At 36.4% G+C, this 16,548-nt stretch overlaps 2 protein-coding genes across 2 annotated transcripts; both read left to right on the top strand.

Annotated features, from left to right (window-relative positions):
- Positions 1–679: 679 nt before the first annotated feature.
- Positions 680–5,280, top strand: c9h9orf85 (chromosome 9 C9orf85 homolog). The gene is made up of 4 exons (XM_008418976.3): positions 680–1,074; positions 1,695–1,801; positions 2,331–2,444; positions 2,879–5,280. The coding sequence occupies exons 1-4, from the start codon at positions 973–975 to the stop codon at positions 3,102–3,104; spliced, it is 549 nt and encodes a 182-aa protein (XP_008417198.2). The 5' UTR covers positions 680–972; the 3' UTR covers positions 3,105–5,280.
- A 1,783-nt stretch (positions 5,281–7,063) lies between these two features.
- On the top strand, positions 7,064–15,881 carry gda (guanine deaminase). The gene is made up of 14 exons (XM_008418977.2): positions 7,064–7,267; positions 8,234–8,322; positions 8,502–8,673; positions 9,393–9,480; positions 11,783–11,888; positions 13,071–13,098; positions 13,192–13,299; positions 13,422–13,529; positions 13,623–13,720; positions 13,943–14,010; positions 14,191–14,337; positions 14,458–14,576; positions 14,675–14,702; positions 14,799–15,881. The coding sequence occupies exons 1-14, from the start codon at positions 7,139–7,141 to the stop codon at positions 14,864–14,866; spliced, it is 1,356 nt and encodes a 451-aa protein (XP_008417199.1). The 5' UTR covers positions 7,064–7,138; the 3' UTR covers positions 14,867–15,881.
- Positions 15,882–16,548: the final 667 nt, after the last annotated feature.

Raw genomic sequence — 16,548 nt, 5'->3', positions numbered from 1 at the left:
GAGAGCAGCGAAGTGATGGAAAAGATGATGCAAGTAGGTTAATACAAACATAAAAATATGTAAGCAGAAAGTAAACTATCCTAAAGGGAAAATTTGAAATTGTTTATTTTATTTAAGAAGCACATTTGATGTTGATCTTTATTCAGTTTTAATTGCACCCAGGTGCTTTCAACTGAGCTGTTCTTATAAACAACTGGCGACCAAGAGATGATTTACACTTTGAAGCCACTAATAGTTATTGAAAATAACATATCAGATTCTTTTTTTTTAAGTTAATGTAAGTTTTTAGTGGTGAGTTAGTTAACTTAAGTACATTAAGTACACTGTTTTATATTGCTTAATATATATATTTTTTGTTTGTTCTTTTTTCACATTGTTTCAATAAATACCATATTAGTTATTGGTATGAATGAATTAATATTCATACGCTAATATTAATTAGCGTATGAAAAAATGTGTCACCATAACAAGCGAAATAAAAAAAAAAACTATCCCAAAAAAAAAACTTGCCACTTACAACATGGCGCCCGCTCTGACGTATTTTTATTTCTCTAGGCTGTGGGACACAGTGCCCGTGTCTACTCTTCTACATCTATGTGCGACATCGTGACAATGTTATTGACGTTTTGTTCAGCCAATCAGAAATTACTATTGAAACAAAAAGCTCAATCTGCATCCACCGGGGCGTTCACTATGCAACTATGTTGCAACCTAACAGGTGACGTCATCGAAAACGCTTCATATTACACCAAAGTTTAAATCATAAATAAAGGTGACATTATTTACTAGTGCAGCAAAACCATAGGCTACACTGTTTATCTTAATAGCTTTAATTAAAATGGTCAGTGTTTTGACCCCAAAAACGTTTTGTGACGTACTCCTTACTGCTTCCGGGTTAAGCCTCTCCTTCGCTGGCATGCTTGTTGGATTTTTCAACCAAAACCAACATAGTTTAGCTAAAGAGAAAATAAAATGAGCTCTCAGAAAGGAAACGTATCTCGCTCACGAGCTCAGAAGCATAAAAACAGCACTGCCTTCAAAAACGACAAGTACGGAGCGACTGCGCAAGTGAAGGTACGTCAGTAGCCTTCTTTTAACATTTGATTACTTTGATTGCTTAATATCTTGAAAATAAAGAAACCATATTATGACTTCCGAAATTGCAATTCAGTTACCTTATTTATTTGATTGAAGAAAGAGTGGGAAAAGTGGCTCTTATTGGTAAAGATCCATTTGAATGTAAAGTAAGCTCCTCTATCTAGAACCTAACCCTTAGCATTCTGCTACCATCACCATGCTTGGCAGTTGGTCCAATCTTTTAAATCTAATAACTCCAACAAACACTGGTTCTTCATTGGCTTCTGGTTTATGATAGGCATAGACTCATGTGGTTCTTGATTATTTGAACCAATTGTATTTCCTCTAAGTGTGTCAGTTTGGATTAGATGGTACTTGCACACAGTCTGGTGTTCCAACAGGAAAATAAACACAGAGCACTACTAGTTTTGGAAGGGATACAGAAACACAGAAGACCAAGACTATCAGAAACCAACAAAGGACCACAGTAATTGTGCTGTAATTTCACCCCAAAACAGAAGGAGTTGTTAGAATACATCTATTTAGATTAGCACTGTGCATCACTGTGTCTCATTCTAATATCCCCACATTGTCTACTTAATGATTTTTAACTACAGAAGGCGAATTCAAAGATCCATGATGGACTCTGTCAACACTGTAAGGGTGTCCTTGAGTGGAAAGTCAAGTACAACAAATACAAGCCACTAACGCAACCCAAAAAGTGGTGAGTATGTATGTTTAGGCCCCTCATTGATTTCTCAAAATGGTTCAAATGATTGAAAGGATTGTTTTGTCTGACAATTATAATAGTAGAAATCTGGACTCGCCCACAGTTAGTAAAGATATGGTAAAAAATTATTATTTCACATAAAATTTAGATGTGATAGCGGTGCGGACTGTTGAAATGTTGAGCTGATCTGCCTTTTCTGAAGTAAAATGTTGAAGCCCATTATCTGCTGGGAGGATCAATAAGCATGGATGTCAATGATCAATAACATTTGCCTTTTCTATTCATATATTCAATTTCTAAAGTGGGACTTTTCTTTTTTTAAGCGCGCTGATTCCACGTTGTTAACAAAAGGTTGCTGTCTAAATTTGGCCTGTCACAAAAAGAGCAACACAAGCCTTCAGGGACCCAACAGGCACATTTAATACACCGTTTGCACGTTTCATTGTCATGTATGTGCAGAAAATCTTTTCTGAAATTAATTGATAACAATCTGTGTTTTTTTTTTTTTTTTTTTCTTTTACAGCGTCAAGTGCTCTCAAAGGACAGTAAGGGATGCGTATCACATTGTCTGTAAGCCCTGTTCGCTTCAGCTTGAGGTCTGCTGCAAGTGTGGGAAGAAAGAAGACATCATTATTCCGTGAGTGGATAAAATCTTTCTGTGTTTTGATCTGACCTAAATTCTCTTTAAAAAAAACAACAAAAAAAAACAAAACAGTCTGGTCTGAAGACAGAAAAGTCCTTTTATTTTACCCTTTGCCCTCACAGCAGAGAAGCATGGTAACGTGTAATAATTTCACCGTAAGGCTGCCATCTTCTGGACAATAAGACACATTAATGCTAATTGTGAGAAAATGACTGAATCAAAGTGGCTCATAATTGTATATATCTTCAGCTTCATTTCAATTCCTACAAAAATATTTTTTGTTCTAAAATTTAGGAATTGTTTTTTTTTTTCGTTGTTTTTTTTCCAGTATTTTCCAGATTAAAAAAAAATCAAAAAAATCCCAGGCCTCATTTTCTGCTACAAATGAGCAAAACAAAGAGATTAATTGTGTTTCTGCCTCTGTTTAGAGTGAACTCACACTTGGACAAGAAGGAAGAAGAAGACGGAGAGAAAAAGAAGGGACAAAGGCGAGGGAAAGAAGAAGAGGAAGATTTTGACTCTGATGACGACGATGATGAATTTGACAACCTTGAGGAAGAACAAGATGATTTGGACAGAGACTCGAAACAGAAAAGTTCACCAAAAAAATCAGAAATTTTTCCAAATGTGTCTCTGCTAAATGTTAAAGATTAATGTTTTTTTGTTTTGTTTTGTTGTTGTTTTTTTTTTTTTTTTTTTTTTTTTTTCTTCAAAATTTAGACTGAATGAGGTTTTTGTCATGGCCTCTAACAAGCTGAGCAACACATGAAAGAAAGAAGCTGGTTGTTGCAGGAAAACAGCCTGAAATCTACATTCATCTTCTCGGCGTTTCTTTTTTTTTATCAAAACATTATTTAGTTCTTCTTAAATTTTCAAATACCAATGAAATGGCAAAATCCTATACGTTGAAACACCCTGTTTTGTTTTGTAGTTTGAAAATGTAAAAAAAAAATTTCCAATTTATAATTATATCTTTTTCAACTTTCTGGCCACGGGATTTTTTTTAGCAACCAGTTTTCAGTGTTTTCAATGAAAACATTGGTTTTCATTGTTTCAATAAAAACATTGGTTTTCATGTTTTCATTGAAAACCAATATTTTGGTTTTCATTCATTTATAGTTTTATAAAACTTTTTTATAAAACTATGAAAAAAAAAATTATAAAGCTAAAACCTTTTGGATTATAATGTTCCAAACTTTATAATCCAAAGCTAAAACTTTTTTTTTTTTCAGCAAATCTTTCCTACATTTATCAAACAGTACCATCATACCATATAATCTGTCTACTGCCATATCACTTTCCTGTGATTTTATGTTATAGGACAAAAGAAATGAATGCACAATGGTGAAGTTAAAGAATGTGGTACATAGTCTCCAGCATCTTTTTGAAATGAAAAGTGTGGTGTGTTGTCATTTCCCTTTATGAGGACACCCAAAATCAAATCAAGTTCAACCAGCTGTTTTTAATGGAGTAAATTACCACGATATTTAGGTATGGTCACGGAACTATCAACTATTTTGTTGCAAATAAACAACAGGGTCACAAGAAATGTGTTGAGAAACAAGGATTGACTCCCAAAGCTTTGATACGAAACAAATCAGAAACTACAAGAAATATATGCCACCATGTTTAAGACCTGGAATCTTACATGGAGCCCAGAAGTGCAAGGTGTACAAGAAAAAGTTTGCATCTCTCTGTTTTATTGACATTTTTGGACTGAGTTGGAGCATTGCATTTGTTCAGTCATGAAATTAATTCTTAAAAGTACATCTTGCCTGATGATGGTCTGCGTAGCAGTTTCATCAGGGACAAGACAGCTGGTCAGAGTTAAATGGCTGAAAGAAAAGCTGTTGTAGGCTGCAAAGGACCTGACATTTGGGAAAAGGTTAACTTTCCAAAAAACCCTAACAATGGAACGGTTTTGATCATATCCATATTCATGAGTGAGAATGGGACCAGTCAAAGCACAGATCCAAATTCAATTGAGAATCTGTGGCGAAATGTCAAACAGGATGTTCAGAGATGCTCTAAATCTGACTGAGCTTGAGCTATTTTGTAAAGAAAAATGGGCAAAAATGTCAATGTCTGGATGTGGGGCTCTGACGGAAACATACTCTGCCGGATCTGGATCTGTAATTGCAGCGATGCATTGAAAGGATTTGCGCTGGAGGCCTGATTACAAATGGAAAATCGTCTTTTTTTATGAGACATTGTGCTCTAGTGCAGCTTAACAGTTTAAGCTTCTTTGTCATGAAACTTCACCAAATATAGTTAAAGAACACTGCATAAAAAAGAGGAACATATAGTCTACTAGTGACATGCAACAAAATATCTACAAGTGCAGAATTATAGTGATGAATGTCCTCTTTTGGCGATGTGTCAAATTTTTTTGAACCTCACAAATTATGTGCGACTTTGCGCCAGTGAGACACATGTGGTTTCATCGGATTATGCTGATGAAACCACAGCATAATCTGTTTGTGATTGTAATGTGACAAAATACACAAAAACTAATATGAATAGCAAGGCTCTGTAGTTTGTGTTAACAGTTGAGGTAGTCCAATTCAAATATCTTTTTTTGTTGCATGATTCACCAACTGTTGTCATGGAGCTCTTTATCAACATCCCATCTCTGTTTCTTCTTGTTTTTTGTGTCTCATCCAGGCACACAAAGTACACTTGGAACAGACTGAACACACTTACTGGAATTCATGGAATAACATTAATTGTAATTGTTCTTATACTCTATCATATTTTGACACACAGTACCCTTAGACATCTTTCATGGATGCTTCCATTACCAAAAATAAACACATGTTCTCATTCATCATGTGGGCTTGGTAAATCAAAAAGTTATTTCCTCACCAGGGCACATCACTGAGACGAACATCAGCATTAGTCATGGATCTCATGGGACGCACTTTTACTTACAGCCTGATGTCCTCACATGGTCCTCTGACACACTCGTGACTGAAATCTTGATCTTACTGAAGACGACTGAAAAAGAAAAGTTTACTGGGGAACTTCCATGTGACAAATACTACGCCAACTTTAAGCCCTAAGTTAAGAGAACAAGATCCAGTACTGATCATTTTTAGTCTATGACTTAAGCTAAGATATCATTCTCAGAGACATTGTGCTCTAGTGCAGCTTAACAGTTTAAGCTTCTTTGTCATGAAACTTCACCAAATATGGTTAAATAACACCGCATAAAAAAGAGGAACATATAGTCTACTAGTGACATACAACAAAATATCTACAAGTGCAGAATTATAGTAAGGAATGTCCTCTTTTGGCGATAGGCTAAACATATAATGTAAATCAAAAGTGCACACTTGATTTGTGATGTAAAAAATAACATGATAAATAATTTCAAGTCTCTTTCGTGTAATTTGACATTGTTCATCAACAAATAAACTAAAAAACAAATACGTTTGAAGGAAAAGTTTGATTAAAAAAAAGCAGCACCCACTTACCTGTGTAAGTGTGCGCACTATTAAGTCAACACAGCCTTTGTTTAAATTTCAGCATTCGGTCTTCTAGAAAAGGTTTCCATCTCTATGAATTGCGAAAGTTATCAGTCAGACCGTGAAGATCTCGTCCATCTTCGGGTGACTCTGTAGATTTTATGTTGAATATGGTTCTGGAGTCTGGATTGTGGTTTAAGCCATTTCAAAACTTAAATTTCCCTCAGCAGTTTTTAAGGTTGCCTTTTCTCTAATTTTGGAGAAAACATGCAGTTTTTGTAATATCACTGAAGTCCCATAAAATGTGAAAAATGCCAGACAAATTTAACAATGCACTTTAATTTTGTAGTACAATGATTAATATTTAATGATGTTTAATTAATGCTAGATCAAGATTTTAAATTGAGACTTTGATAAAGCTATTTTTATTTATTTTTTTCATTGACTGTCTACCGACAGCAAGTTGTTCTTTAAAATGAAGTAATGTGTCATCCGGTTTATCTTCCTGTTGCTTCATTTTTAGATTACTGCTGATTGCCACTTCTGTTGGTAACTTTACCAGAATATCTGTCAATAAGGATGTCACAGAAAAGTTACACCATTTCTGTTTTTTAGTTTAAAGCATGAAATGTATTTGTTGTATTGATTCATTCCTGACAGATGGTTACATTTCAAGCATTTAGTTTAGTTATTTGTTGATAAATATGGTTCATATATACATGAAACCCAAATATTCTGTTTCTCAGAAAAATAGTATTACATACTAATAGACAATGATTGTTTGTAGAGAGTATTGAAAAGTATGTGCTGTGTAGCATATCCACTGAATATTTGGCATTGCATGTTGATCAAACTAAAATATTACTTTACACCTAAATCTGTCATAATTTGGTGCTGAACTATGCAAGTTACTTTTCCCCCCAACTTGCAAAAAACGGAAATTGGCACATCCACACTTATGACACTCGCTGATCACTGTAACTTATGATGAACAACGAATTCATGCTCCCACGCACGCACGCACACACGCACCCACACCCACACAGGCTTCCACGCTGCTTCTGATTGGCTGCGGAAAGTCTCTGCGGTCAGGTGAATAGGAGCACCTCCTCAGGGTTGGATTGTGGGGCAGGCTATAAAACTCGATTTTTTTATTTTTTTTTGCGGCAGGTAGCCTTCGTCGCCGCTCTGTTTGCACATTTACTTTGCTCTGGTGGAAACATGCAAACTTCTGAGAAGTCTGACACCGACATTCGGTTCGTTTGCAGGGGAACATTTGTCCACTCGACCGCTGAGGAGGCGCTGCAGATCCTGGAGGATGCGCTTCTTGGAGTGGACTCAAAGGGAAAGGTTTTGTAACTTTTAATACGTCTTGGAATCATATTTGTTATGTTCACTGTTAAAAATGTATTTGATTTAAAGCTTGAGAAAAATGTAAAATACTCACCGTTAAAGAAAAATAGCCTTGCTCTTCAGGTGAAATAATCTTGTCATGTAAAAATCGCCAAAATGAACTCCTGACATGTCCTCTCAATATACCAGATACAAAGAGAGCTCTAAAATATATAAATAATATGTGTTGTTACTGGTTTGTTACTGGCTAATTTTCAAGATCTGCTCCAAACAGGGATTTATTAATTGTTGAAAAGTTTTATAATAAATCTTCCACTAACGCAAAAATAGAATAGAATAGAATAGAATAGAATAGAATAGACTAATATGGAATTTAGGTGTACCAGAAGCAAAGTGCACAAACAAGTTGGAGCATGAAGATTCAGACGGGGATTTAAGTTTGACAACAGAAAGTAAAAATAAGAGAGACGACTGAACTGTAAGTGAGATCTCCTGATACAGACAGCCTGCTGCTGTTCTGCCAGAAGTGATTACTTCCACTGTAATTTTGATTATTAATTAAAACCAAAGTAAAGCAGTTTTTTATCTGTATATTGACAAATTACACCAACATGAAAAGATGTTCAATATTATTTAATTTTTAGAAGTACTCATTGAATGCAGGGACAGCTTTTTCTTAATATTTTAACAGTTTGTTAATGGGTAGTTTTATCAGTACATTCCGTCACAACCAGTTCTCGTGGCTGAGTGTTTGTGTATGTCCATGTATGTGTACAAATCTCTTTAAATGGACAACTCTGCCTATTAGCTTTCAGGTTTTTGTTTGCCTTGATGGACATGTTCAAGGCTTCGAAATATATTTTTATATATATATTTGCATTAACTTTACTGAAGTTGCATAAACTGCTTTAAAAAGATTGTGTCATTGTCTTAACTCTCGCCTGATTCATATTTTTCCATCAGATTGCGTTCATTGGGGAAGGTAAAGACTTACAGAAACTGTCTGAGAGCTTTGGATTTTGCTCATCTGCAGTGACACAGCTGAGACAACAGTGAGTAAAAGTGTGACTCACTCATGATGCAGAACTATTCAGGGCAGTTGCTCCATAGATGAAAATTTAAATAAATGTAGCAATAAGAGAAATTATTAATTTTGCCTAGGCACCAGATGTTTCTTTTCCGCATAAGGGACACATTTTTACAGCTTGCTCATATTTTGCATATCTTGCAGTGAGTTCTTTATGCCTGGAATGATAGACACACACATCCATGCACCCCAGTACAGCTACGCAGGCACAGCCCTGGATATGCCTCTCCTGCAGTGGCTCAACACGTACACCTTTCCTGTGGAGTCACGCTTTCAGGACATAGAGTTTGCGAAGAAGGTCTACACTCAAGTAGTGGTGAGTCGGCATGCACATTTAGGCATTTTTCCAGAACCTGCTTCGTAAATAAAAGACGAGCAATGACATTTGTGGCAATTTAACAACATATTTCACATGTCCAAACTTGAGGTGGTTTACGAGGTGGGTTATGTGACTCACCACCCAGGGCATCATTCTGCTGGATGGTGGCAAAAACCAGTTAGTATATCTGGCTTACACACCTAAACATGTGCTACAGCTGATTTGTTGATTCTTATACGGCACTTTCGTCAAAGTGCTGATTGAGAGTTTTAAAGAAATTTGGAGTGGAATTTAGTTCAAAATTTGAGCTGTTTAGACTGGACCGACATTAACTGGATCATACTATACTGTACAGAGATGAGGTGCACATTAGAATCACTTCTGCCTATGACTAAACAAAAAAGTACAAAAAAATTCTAATTATTTTTGGTCCTTGAAGCTCCTTAGCTAAAACTATATGTAATAATTAATACATAAAAGTTTCCTAAATGTAATTTGACATATTCATATTCATTGTTTACAAATGCGAAACCTTTACTCTATGCATGAAAACAAGACAGGAGCTCACCCATGCAAGAACCACCACTGAGTCAGTTGCATAGGTTGCAAACTGTTTTTGTTTTTGTTTGTGAGGACAGGTTAGCAGTTTTCATAACAGAAAAATGTAAACTGCACAGTAATAATGTTGTTATATAATACTTGGATTTTCTTCTTAGAAAAGGACTTTAAGAAACGGAACAACCACTGCGTGTTACTTCGCCACCATACACACTGATGCGTCTCTTCTGCTTGGTCAGATTGCAAGTAAGGTGTAACACACACACACACACACACACACACACACACACACACACACACACACACACACACACACACACACACACACACACACACACACACACACACGCGCGCACACACACACACACACGCACACACACACACACACACACACAAAACACTTTAATGTAAAGCTATGTTTTAAATAGAACTCATCTTTTTTAGTGTTTTTTTTATCCAACCGGTGGTATGTTGCTCTCATGAACAAGAGCAGCAGATAGTACGAAAAACAAGAATAAAATATAGCTGTTAAACTGCACACACTTGACGTTCGTTTTAATGTGAACCTGAAGCTTTTTAAGGTCTGATAACATTTTTACTTAAAATGTTGAGGGAGGGGCAAGCCACAAAAATATCATTTGTCCTCTGAACTGTCTTATTAGACATCTGATGTGTCTCAGAGATCCGTCTCTCGCTACGTAACACGTCTCAGCTAACTTGTGTCATTGTCTTATGCAGAGCAATTTAAAAAAAAAATACTACAAGTTTATGCTTCTTTCTGCTACGTGCACTATTCATATTTATTATTGAGTGAATGAAATAAAAAAATAAAATGACATGAAATGAAAGAAACGTGATCATCACATGCCTCTTTGGTTGTAAAGGTCACATCGCATTTTTACTTTCATTTTACGTATTTATTCTCCATCTGAGGTGTCTTCGACAGCAGAAAAGTCTTTCACCTTTATGCCATGTTCTTATCATCTCATCTCACTGCATTGCACAACGGTGGGCGTATTCTGCAACACACGTGCAATTCTGCAAATTTACGGAATCAAGCACAGGTCAGGCAGCCTTAAGCCGTCGTTTTATGTAAGCGGAGTCATTGAACCTTCAACTTTGTACTTTTCGGGTCCAACTGTATGTGAAAAACTGTCAGACGTCAGCACGTGTCTGTGGCTGGGCAATCAGTTAAATTCAGTTTCCGTTTAATTAGATTGCCTCAGTGTTGAATTAAAACGACACCATCTTGAAAGTATACCGTAATATATATGTGTCTGTATGTGTCTGTTCTATTCTGGTAAGACATTAAGTTTCTAGTAAGATATTAAGTTTCTGGTTACAGATTAAGTTTTCATAGATGTTTAAACATAAACCATTCCATATTTTTGCATGTGTCTATCCCACCGTTTCATAATAAGAGACAAACAGATGTAATAGACAGGCTCGATTAAGCTCCACTCTGCGTCCCAGATCCAGGATTTTGTTTTCACCCTTGGTACGAGGTCAAAAATTATTGCCCTCCCTCTGTTTACATTTTTTTTTCTGTAGTCCAGAAAACAGTGACTTCTAACCAGCTACAGATAGATAGACTTTATTTACCCAGTTGCAAGGTTGTGATAGTAGTAGCCTATACTACAATAGTAAGTAGTATCTTGAGGAGTGTGGCTTGTTTTGATTATAATTAATTTGTTGTGATCCCTCCTCGATGACGTATGGATGAACATGTTGAACAAGTTTGGACAGTTGGATCATCAATCCATTAGAGGATTGTTGTTATTTGAAACACAGTTGCCAAGAAACAGTCTTAAGTGCTTAAGTAATACTTGCTTTTAACACGTAAACACTGGTATTACTTAAAATGACTCTTTCCCAGTTCATCTTGTTCTGCAGTTAGCTTACTCATGTACATCTCCACATCTCATAAATAAAATGACCAGCAGGGAATAAACTAGTTCTGATTATTGGAGAAATAGACATTCGAAATATCCACTTTAAGCTTAATCTTGCAGCATAATAATAATAATATTTTTTCATAAGTTGTAGGCACATAAAAAAAATCCTCAACAGAAATACAAGCGTTAGTACATCAGTCTGTGTATAAGTAATCCATATACTGTAACATGTTTCACTTTGTAAACTGAGTTGCTGAAATGCATGAACTTTCAACAGTATTTTAATTCATTGACTTTAATAATATTGGTTGTAATATTACTTGGTGTGGCCCATAGAGAACCTGTGGAGGGATCTAAATATTAGGGTTATGGCAGGAGGCCTTTTAATCTTAAAGACTTGAAGCTCATCAAAATACAAAATATAATATAAAAGTGAATATTAAAAGAATTTAACTGCTGCAAGGACATAAAAGTTTTTTATTTATTTATGTAAATAATCTTTAACCTCTTTTCCTATCAGAAATAAATATATTGGTTGAATGAGAGTAACTTACCATCTAAATTTTGGAGGAGTATGAAAAATTTTGATCACAAAGGACTACAATCACTGCTGTTTATTGCAATGTAATGTATTGTTCCTATTGCATTTGCAGATGACTTTGGCCAGCGTGCCTTAGTAGGGAAAGTGTGTATGGACAGAAACGACGGTGTGAAGTATTACAGAGAAACCTCTGAAGAATCTCAAGAAGAGACCTATCGGTGAGTGTGCTGATCTGGACCTGGGAAACACCATGTACACTTTTCAAACTTTATTTTAATTTGTTTAGATTTATTTTGTGCAGGTAAACAGTTTCAAACACACCACAGATATGTTTCAGTGAGAAATGCTTTATCTTTAGGCTACCACTTTTTTTGATGCGATACATGACGCAACTGAGAAACAAAGAGCTGGATAGTTTGAGAGGGAAAAAAACCCCCAAACCATTAAACATCCAGCTTTACAAACTGGTTTAGGATTTTTATCCTGAAAATGCCTTTCACCAGGTCAATGTGTCTATCGGGACACAGAGTCAAGCTTTAATTTGTTATCTCTCAAGTACCTGTATCCAAAATTTATCTGTGTTACTTATCGAAACACTGGCAGATTTTGATATGAGCCATGTGGGCAGTTGCCCAGGGCAGCATTAGGGCTGAGGTTTGGGGGAAACAGAAGGAGGTGCTCATACAGTGGATTTTCAAGAACCACCACCGTATTTGCATCATAACCAAACAAGAACCTCTTAATATATACTGTCTGAAACAACATGAAATTATTTAGGAAGGAAGCAACACTTTCTATCGAAAACACCAAATTACTATTATTTATTGGAAATCAGCTTTTTTCCTGAATCCATGTTGGCATGCTGGCCTCAAATCACTGCTCACAGTTTCTATGTACCTGCATGTGTTTTTTATTCAGTACTGATTGTGCGTGTTTGCTTAGTTGTTTTTGTATTGTGTCTCTGTTTTGTCCTGCGATGGAAGCAGACAGAATCAAGATCTCTAAAGTGGAGAAATTCCCCGAGGGAGCCATTTTAGTTATAGCAGATTAATTGAACAAAGCAGTTTATAGTCTTTAATAAGTTGCTCCTCTCCTAATGTGGAACATTTTAAGCCTTGATGCTCCAGACTGTCTTTACAACAATGAGGCACTTCTTACAGAAGTGGGCATTAACTTCTACACCTTTCTTTACTGTTTAATGTCGATAACACTTTATTTTACAAAGAAATGCATCCTCTTCTGATTCAGAGGCAGATTGTATTTGTCATAACAACTATGTTAGCCAAACAGTGTTTGTCTCACACTTATCTCAACGTAAGCTACACAATGAACTGTAAACAAGATGTGTTGCACCTATTTATTTGATGATGCATGATTTTTTTTTCCTTTTCTCTCAAAAGGTTCATCAAAGAGCTACTGAACAAAAAGGTAGGATCCTGTGAAAGAGTCGTAAAGAAACCGGTCAGCGCTGTTGTCTAACTTTACTGTTTTTGTGCTCGGGTTGGCTGCTGGTCCTAACAGTACCCCCTGGTGAAGCCAGTGGTCACTCCACGTTTTGCACCATCCTGCACAGAGACCTTGCTTGCTAAGCTGGGAGAAATGGCTAAGAATAACAAGCTGCATATTCAAGTGAGTTAACAGCGGCAACCTGATCACAGACGATTTCTACTGCAGAACCTAAAGGGATTATTTATTTATTTATTTATTTATTTATTTATTTATTTATTTATTTATTTATTTATTTATTTAAGAGTCACATCAGTGAAAATCTTAAGGAGGTGGAGTGGGTGAAGGAGCTGTTCCCCAATTCGGAGTCTTACACAGACATCTATCACAAATGCAACCTTCTCACAGACAAGGTAAGAGCCCAGTCCCGTTTACGTTTTACCAAACCTCTGGTAAAATGTGAATGCTTGCATAAAATCAGACAAACTGTTCCTGATGCCTTGCAGACTATTATGGCCCATGGCTGCCACCTCAGTGACGAAGAGTTGGTTCTGTTCAGGAAAACAGGAGCTGCTTTGTCCCACTGTCCCAATTCAAACATCTCGTAAGTTTTTACTCAGAACCGAGATAAGGTCAGACATTTGTACAGATTTTATCTTAAAATTAGGACAGTAAGACATTCAATATTATTGTTTAATCATTGAAGCTGAATAAACTGATTCCAATGCTTTCCAGAAAATAGACAGACGGTGGTAAAAAGGCCAATGAGACGGTCCACACAAAAAATAAGTCATTATTACAGTTGGTGATCTCTCTGTTTAACCAGCTTGTGCAGCGGAGTGCTAAACGTGCGCAACGTCCTGAATCACAAGGTGAAGCTGGGGCTGGGCACAGGTGAGTGAAAATGCTCGACAACATTATAAAGTCTGAGCAGGTATAGCAGGTCAACTTAGTGTTAAAAGAGGGAACATTTTAGAGTTTCTTTGATGTCCATCAACAGTTAAATGAAGTTGCCTTTGTCCAAGATATATGTCAGTGAATGTCTTTCAACCTCCTCTGTTTGTCCTCCATCAGATGTGGCAGGAGGCTATTCACCTTCCATCCTCGATGCTGTGCGAAGAGCCCTGGACTCGTCCAAAGTCCTCACCATCCAGGACCCAGAACACAAAACACTCAGCTTTGAAGAGGTCTTCAGACTGGCCACACTGGGAGGGAGTCAAGGTGAGATCCAAATACAAATACCGTAGATATTTGGCAACAGTTGTAGATATATAGACTCTCTACATTGACCTACAAAACTTGTATGGTGACAATCAAACTGTTGTTTTTTTCTGTTTGCAGCGTTGTCCCTGGATGAGCGAACAGGAAACTTTAAGGTGGGAAAGGACTTCGATGCCTTGAGAGTTAACGTGGCTGCCCCAGGTGGACCCATCGACCTAATCCAAAGCGAGAAACCACAGGTAATGTGGGAGATGTCCACGTATGTTGACACATAAAGTGCTCAAAAGCAAAAACTCCGTCTGAAGTATAACAACAATCTGTAATCGTTGGCTTTCAGATTCTTTTGGAGAAGTTCTTGAATTTGGGTGAGCTTCCGGTTCTTTATGTATCTTGTCACTTCTCTTTATTTCAGTCTCTCAGTTCTCATATGCGTCTCTCTTCCCTAACATGTCCTTTGGCAGGTGATGATCGAAACATTGTGGAGGTGTTTGTAGCTGGGAAGAAGGTGGTGCCTTTCAGTGAGCCATGAACAGACAGGACTTCTTCCTTCCTCACATCGGTGTGAAAGAAACAAACACACACTGTGGCTGCTTCAGCTATGTTTTTGCACAAAAGTAGATTAATGAGAGTAAAGGGATATTTTTAATATATATATTTTAGGGCAGAGTATGTGATTTACTTCATCATTCTTTAGCCTGCATGCTGGACTTTTGATTGGGAAGCAAGGGATATATTAACCAGCAGGAAGTTTGTACAGATAACTGGCTAATAATTTGCAAGTGTGTTTTCTATGTTTGGCACTTTTGCACCTTCGCCATGTAGTAAATAACTCTCACCGGGGGAAAAAAAAAAAGCCGACCTTATTGCTTTACAGCTTAATTTATTTTGCCATACTATATCAGAGGAAGTGATAACATAAGACTTGGTGCTTTTTATGGTGCAAGAACTGCGGTAGTTTGATGATGCCATTTTCATGGACTTCCTGTAGAAAAAGTCTTTGTGAGGCGAAGGCTAAATTGTGCTCTAATGGACACTCCAACTAATTCAATCATTCAAGCATTTAAAGCTGCAGAGGTGCAGGGATTGTGTTTTAATGTGTCCTTGATACTTCTCTTTTGATTTCATAGTGTTAAAGTGAAAATAGAAATGTTTTCAAGCACTCTTTTCTAACATGTTCAAGAATTCAAATCGTCCTCATGGCCTTATCACATAACTGTTTGTGATTTTTTTTTTAATCCTAAATCTAATCAAAAATGTAAAACAATGTTTGGTGTGCAGATGTTTGATTCAAGGGAATGTATTGATAAAGGATTCTTTTTTTTGTTTTGTATTTTGTAATATTTTTACACGCACTTTTTTAATTATTAGGGAATTAGACTATGTGCACTTTTCTTTTTAACAATATTTAAGTCAAGTTTGCTTTTTACTGAAGAAGTTGCTAATTGAATTTTCACGCAAGACACAGTCTGAACCATTTTACATGAGAAGGTCACACTTTTTGATCTGTTACACAAGATAAAATATAAATAAAGGAAGTCACAGAGGCTGTTTTGGTTGTACTTTTATGTTGACTGGCTGTTGTGGTCGATTACAATCAGAACAGAAGCTTTGCTGTTCTGATTTGCTGTTCTGTGCTGTCTGATACACATGGACAGGACTCTATTATGAAGGAACCAGAGGACTGAACCTGACGTTGGTTTTACTAATAATTAAAATCTAATCCACAATGTATTCAATAATAATAATAATATTGCAAAAAAAGAGAAAAAGGGGGGGAAAGATATAATACAAGCCCAGCTACAAGAGGGCAACAAATGTTGTCCGGTTCAATACTGCCCCACAGTGGTTTAAACCTATAGTTCAGATTGTTTGAATTGGTGTCCTGTGAGATAGGTAGCTGTAGTCATTACCTTACTTGCAGAAGACAGATGTTTTATCAAAGAAAAAAACCCCAGAAGATTTATCTTATTAGAGGAAGGTTAGCTTTACTAAACTAAGTAATTTTCAGTCACAGTCAAACTTAGAAATGTCATGATGGTGTGAGCCAGTGCTTTGGTAGCTAATGGTAATCTTCTTTCCCACTTGAATAGTATGAGAATGTTTGGAGCAGGTTGCACTTATACTTCAGTCATTCCCTTTGTAACTTCAAATGGATAGATTGGACTTCCTCATTATTTTTTTCTGAGAAAATAAAATAATTTACAAGAAGTT

Source organism: Poecilia reticulata, chromosome 9, assembly GCF_904066995.2.
Source record: "Poecilia reticulata chromosome 9, P_reticulata-male-v2, whole genome shotgun sequence".
NCBI classification, from domain to species: Eukaryota; Metazoa; Chordata; class Actinopteri; order Cyprinodontiformes; family Poeciliidae; genus Poecilia; species Poecilia reticulata.
Note: the sequence above shows the minus strand (reverse complement) of the source record. Positions and strands in the feature narration are given on the sequence as shown.

Coding starts and splice junctions, on each gene's coding strand:
- c9h9orf85 (XM_008418976.3), top strand. CDS start 973: ATGAGCTCTCAGAAAGGAAACGTATCTCGCTCACGAGCTCAGAAGCAT. Junction 1,075..1,694: donor GAGCGACTGCGCAAGTGAAG/GTACGTCAGTAG, acceptor TTTTAACTACAG/AAGGCGAATTCAAAGATCCA. Junction 2,445..2,878: donor AAAGAAGACATCATTATTCC/GTGAGTGGATAA, acceptor GCCTCTGTTTAG/AGTGAACTCACACTTGGACA.
- gda (XM_008418977.2), top strand. CDS start 7,139: ATGCAAACTTCTGAGAAGTCTGACACCGACATTCGGTTCGTTTGCAGG. Junction 11,889..13,070: donor TCTCAAGAAGAGACCTATCG/GTGAGTGTGCTG, acceptor TTCTCTCAAAAG/GTTCATCAAAGAGCTACTGA. Junction 14,011..14,190: donor GAAGCTGGGGCTGGGCACAG/GTGAGTGAAAAT, acceptor GTCCTCCATCAG/ATGTGGCAGGAGGCTATTCA.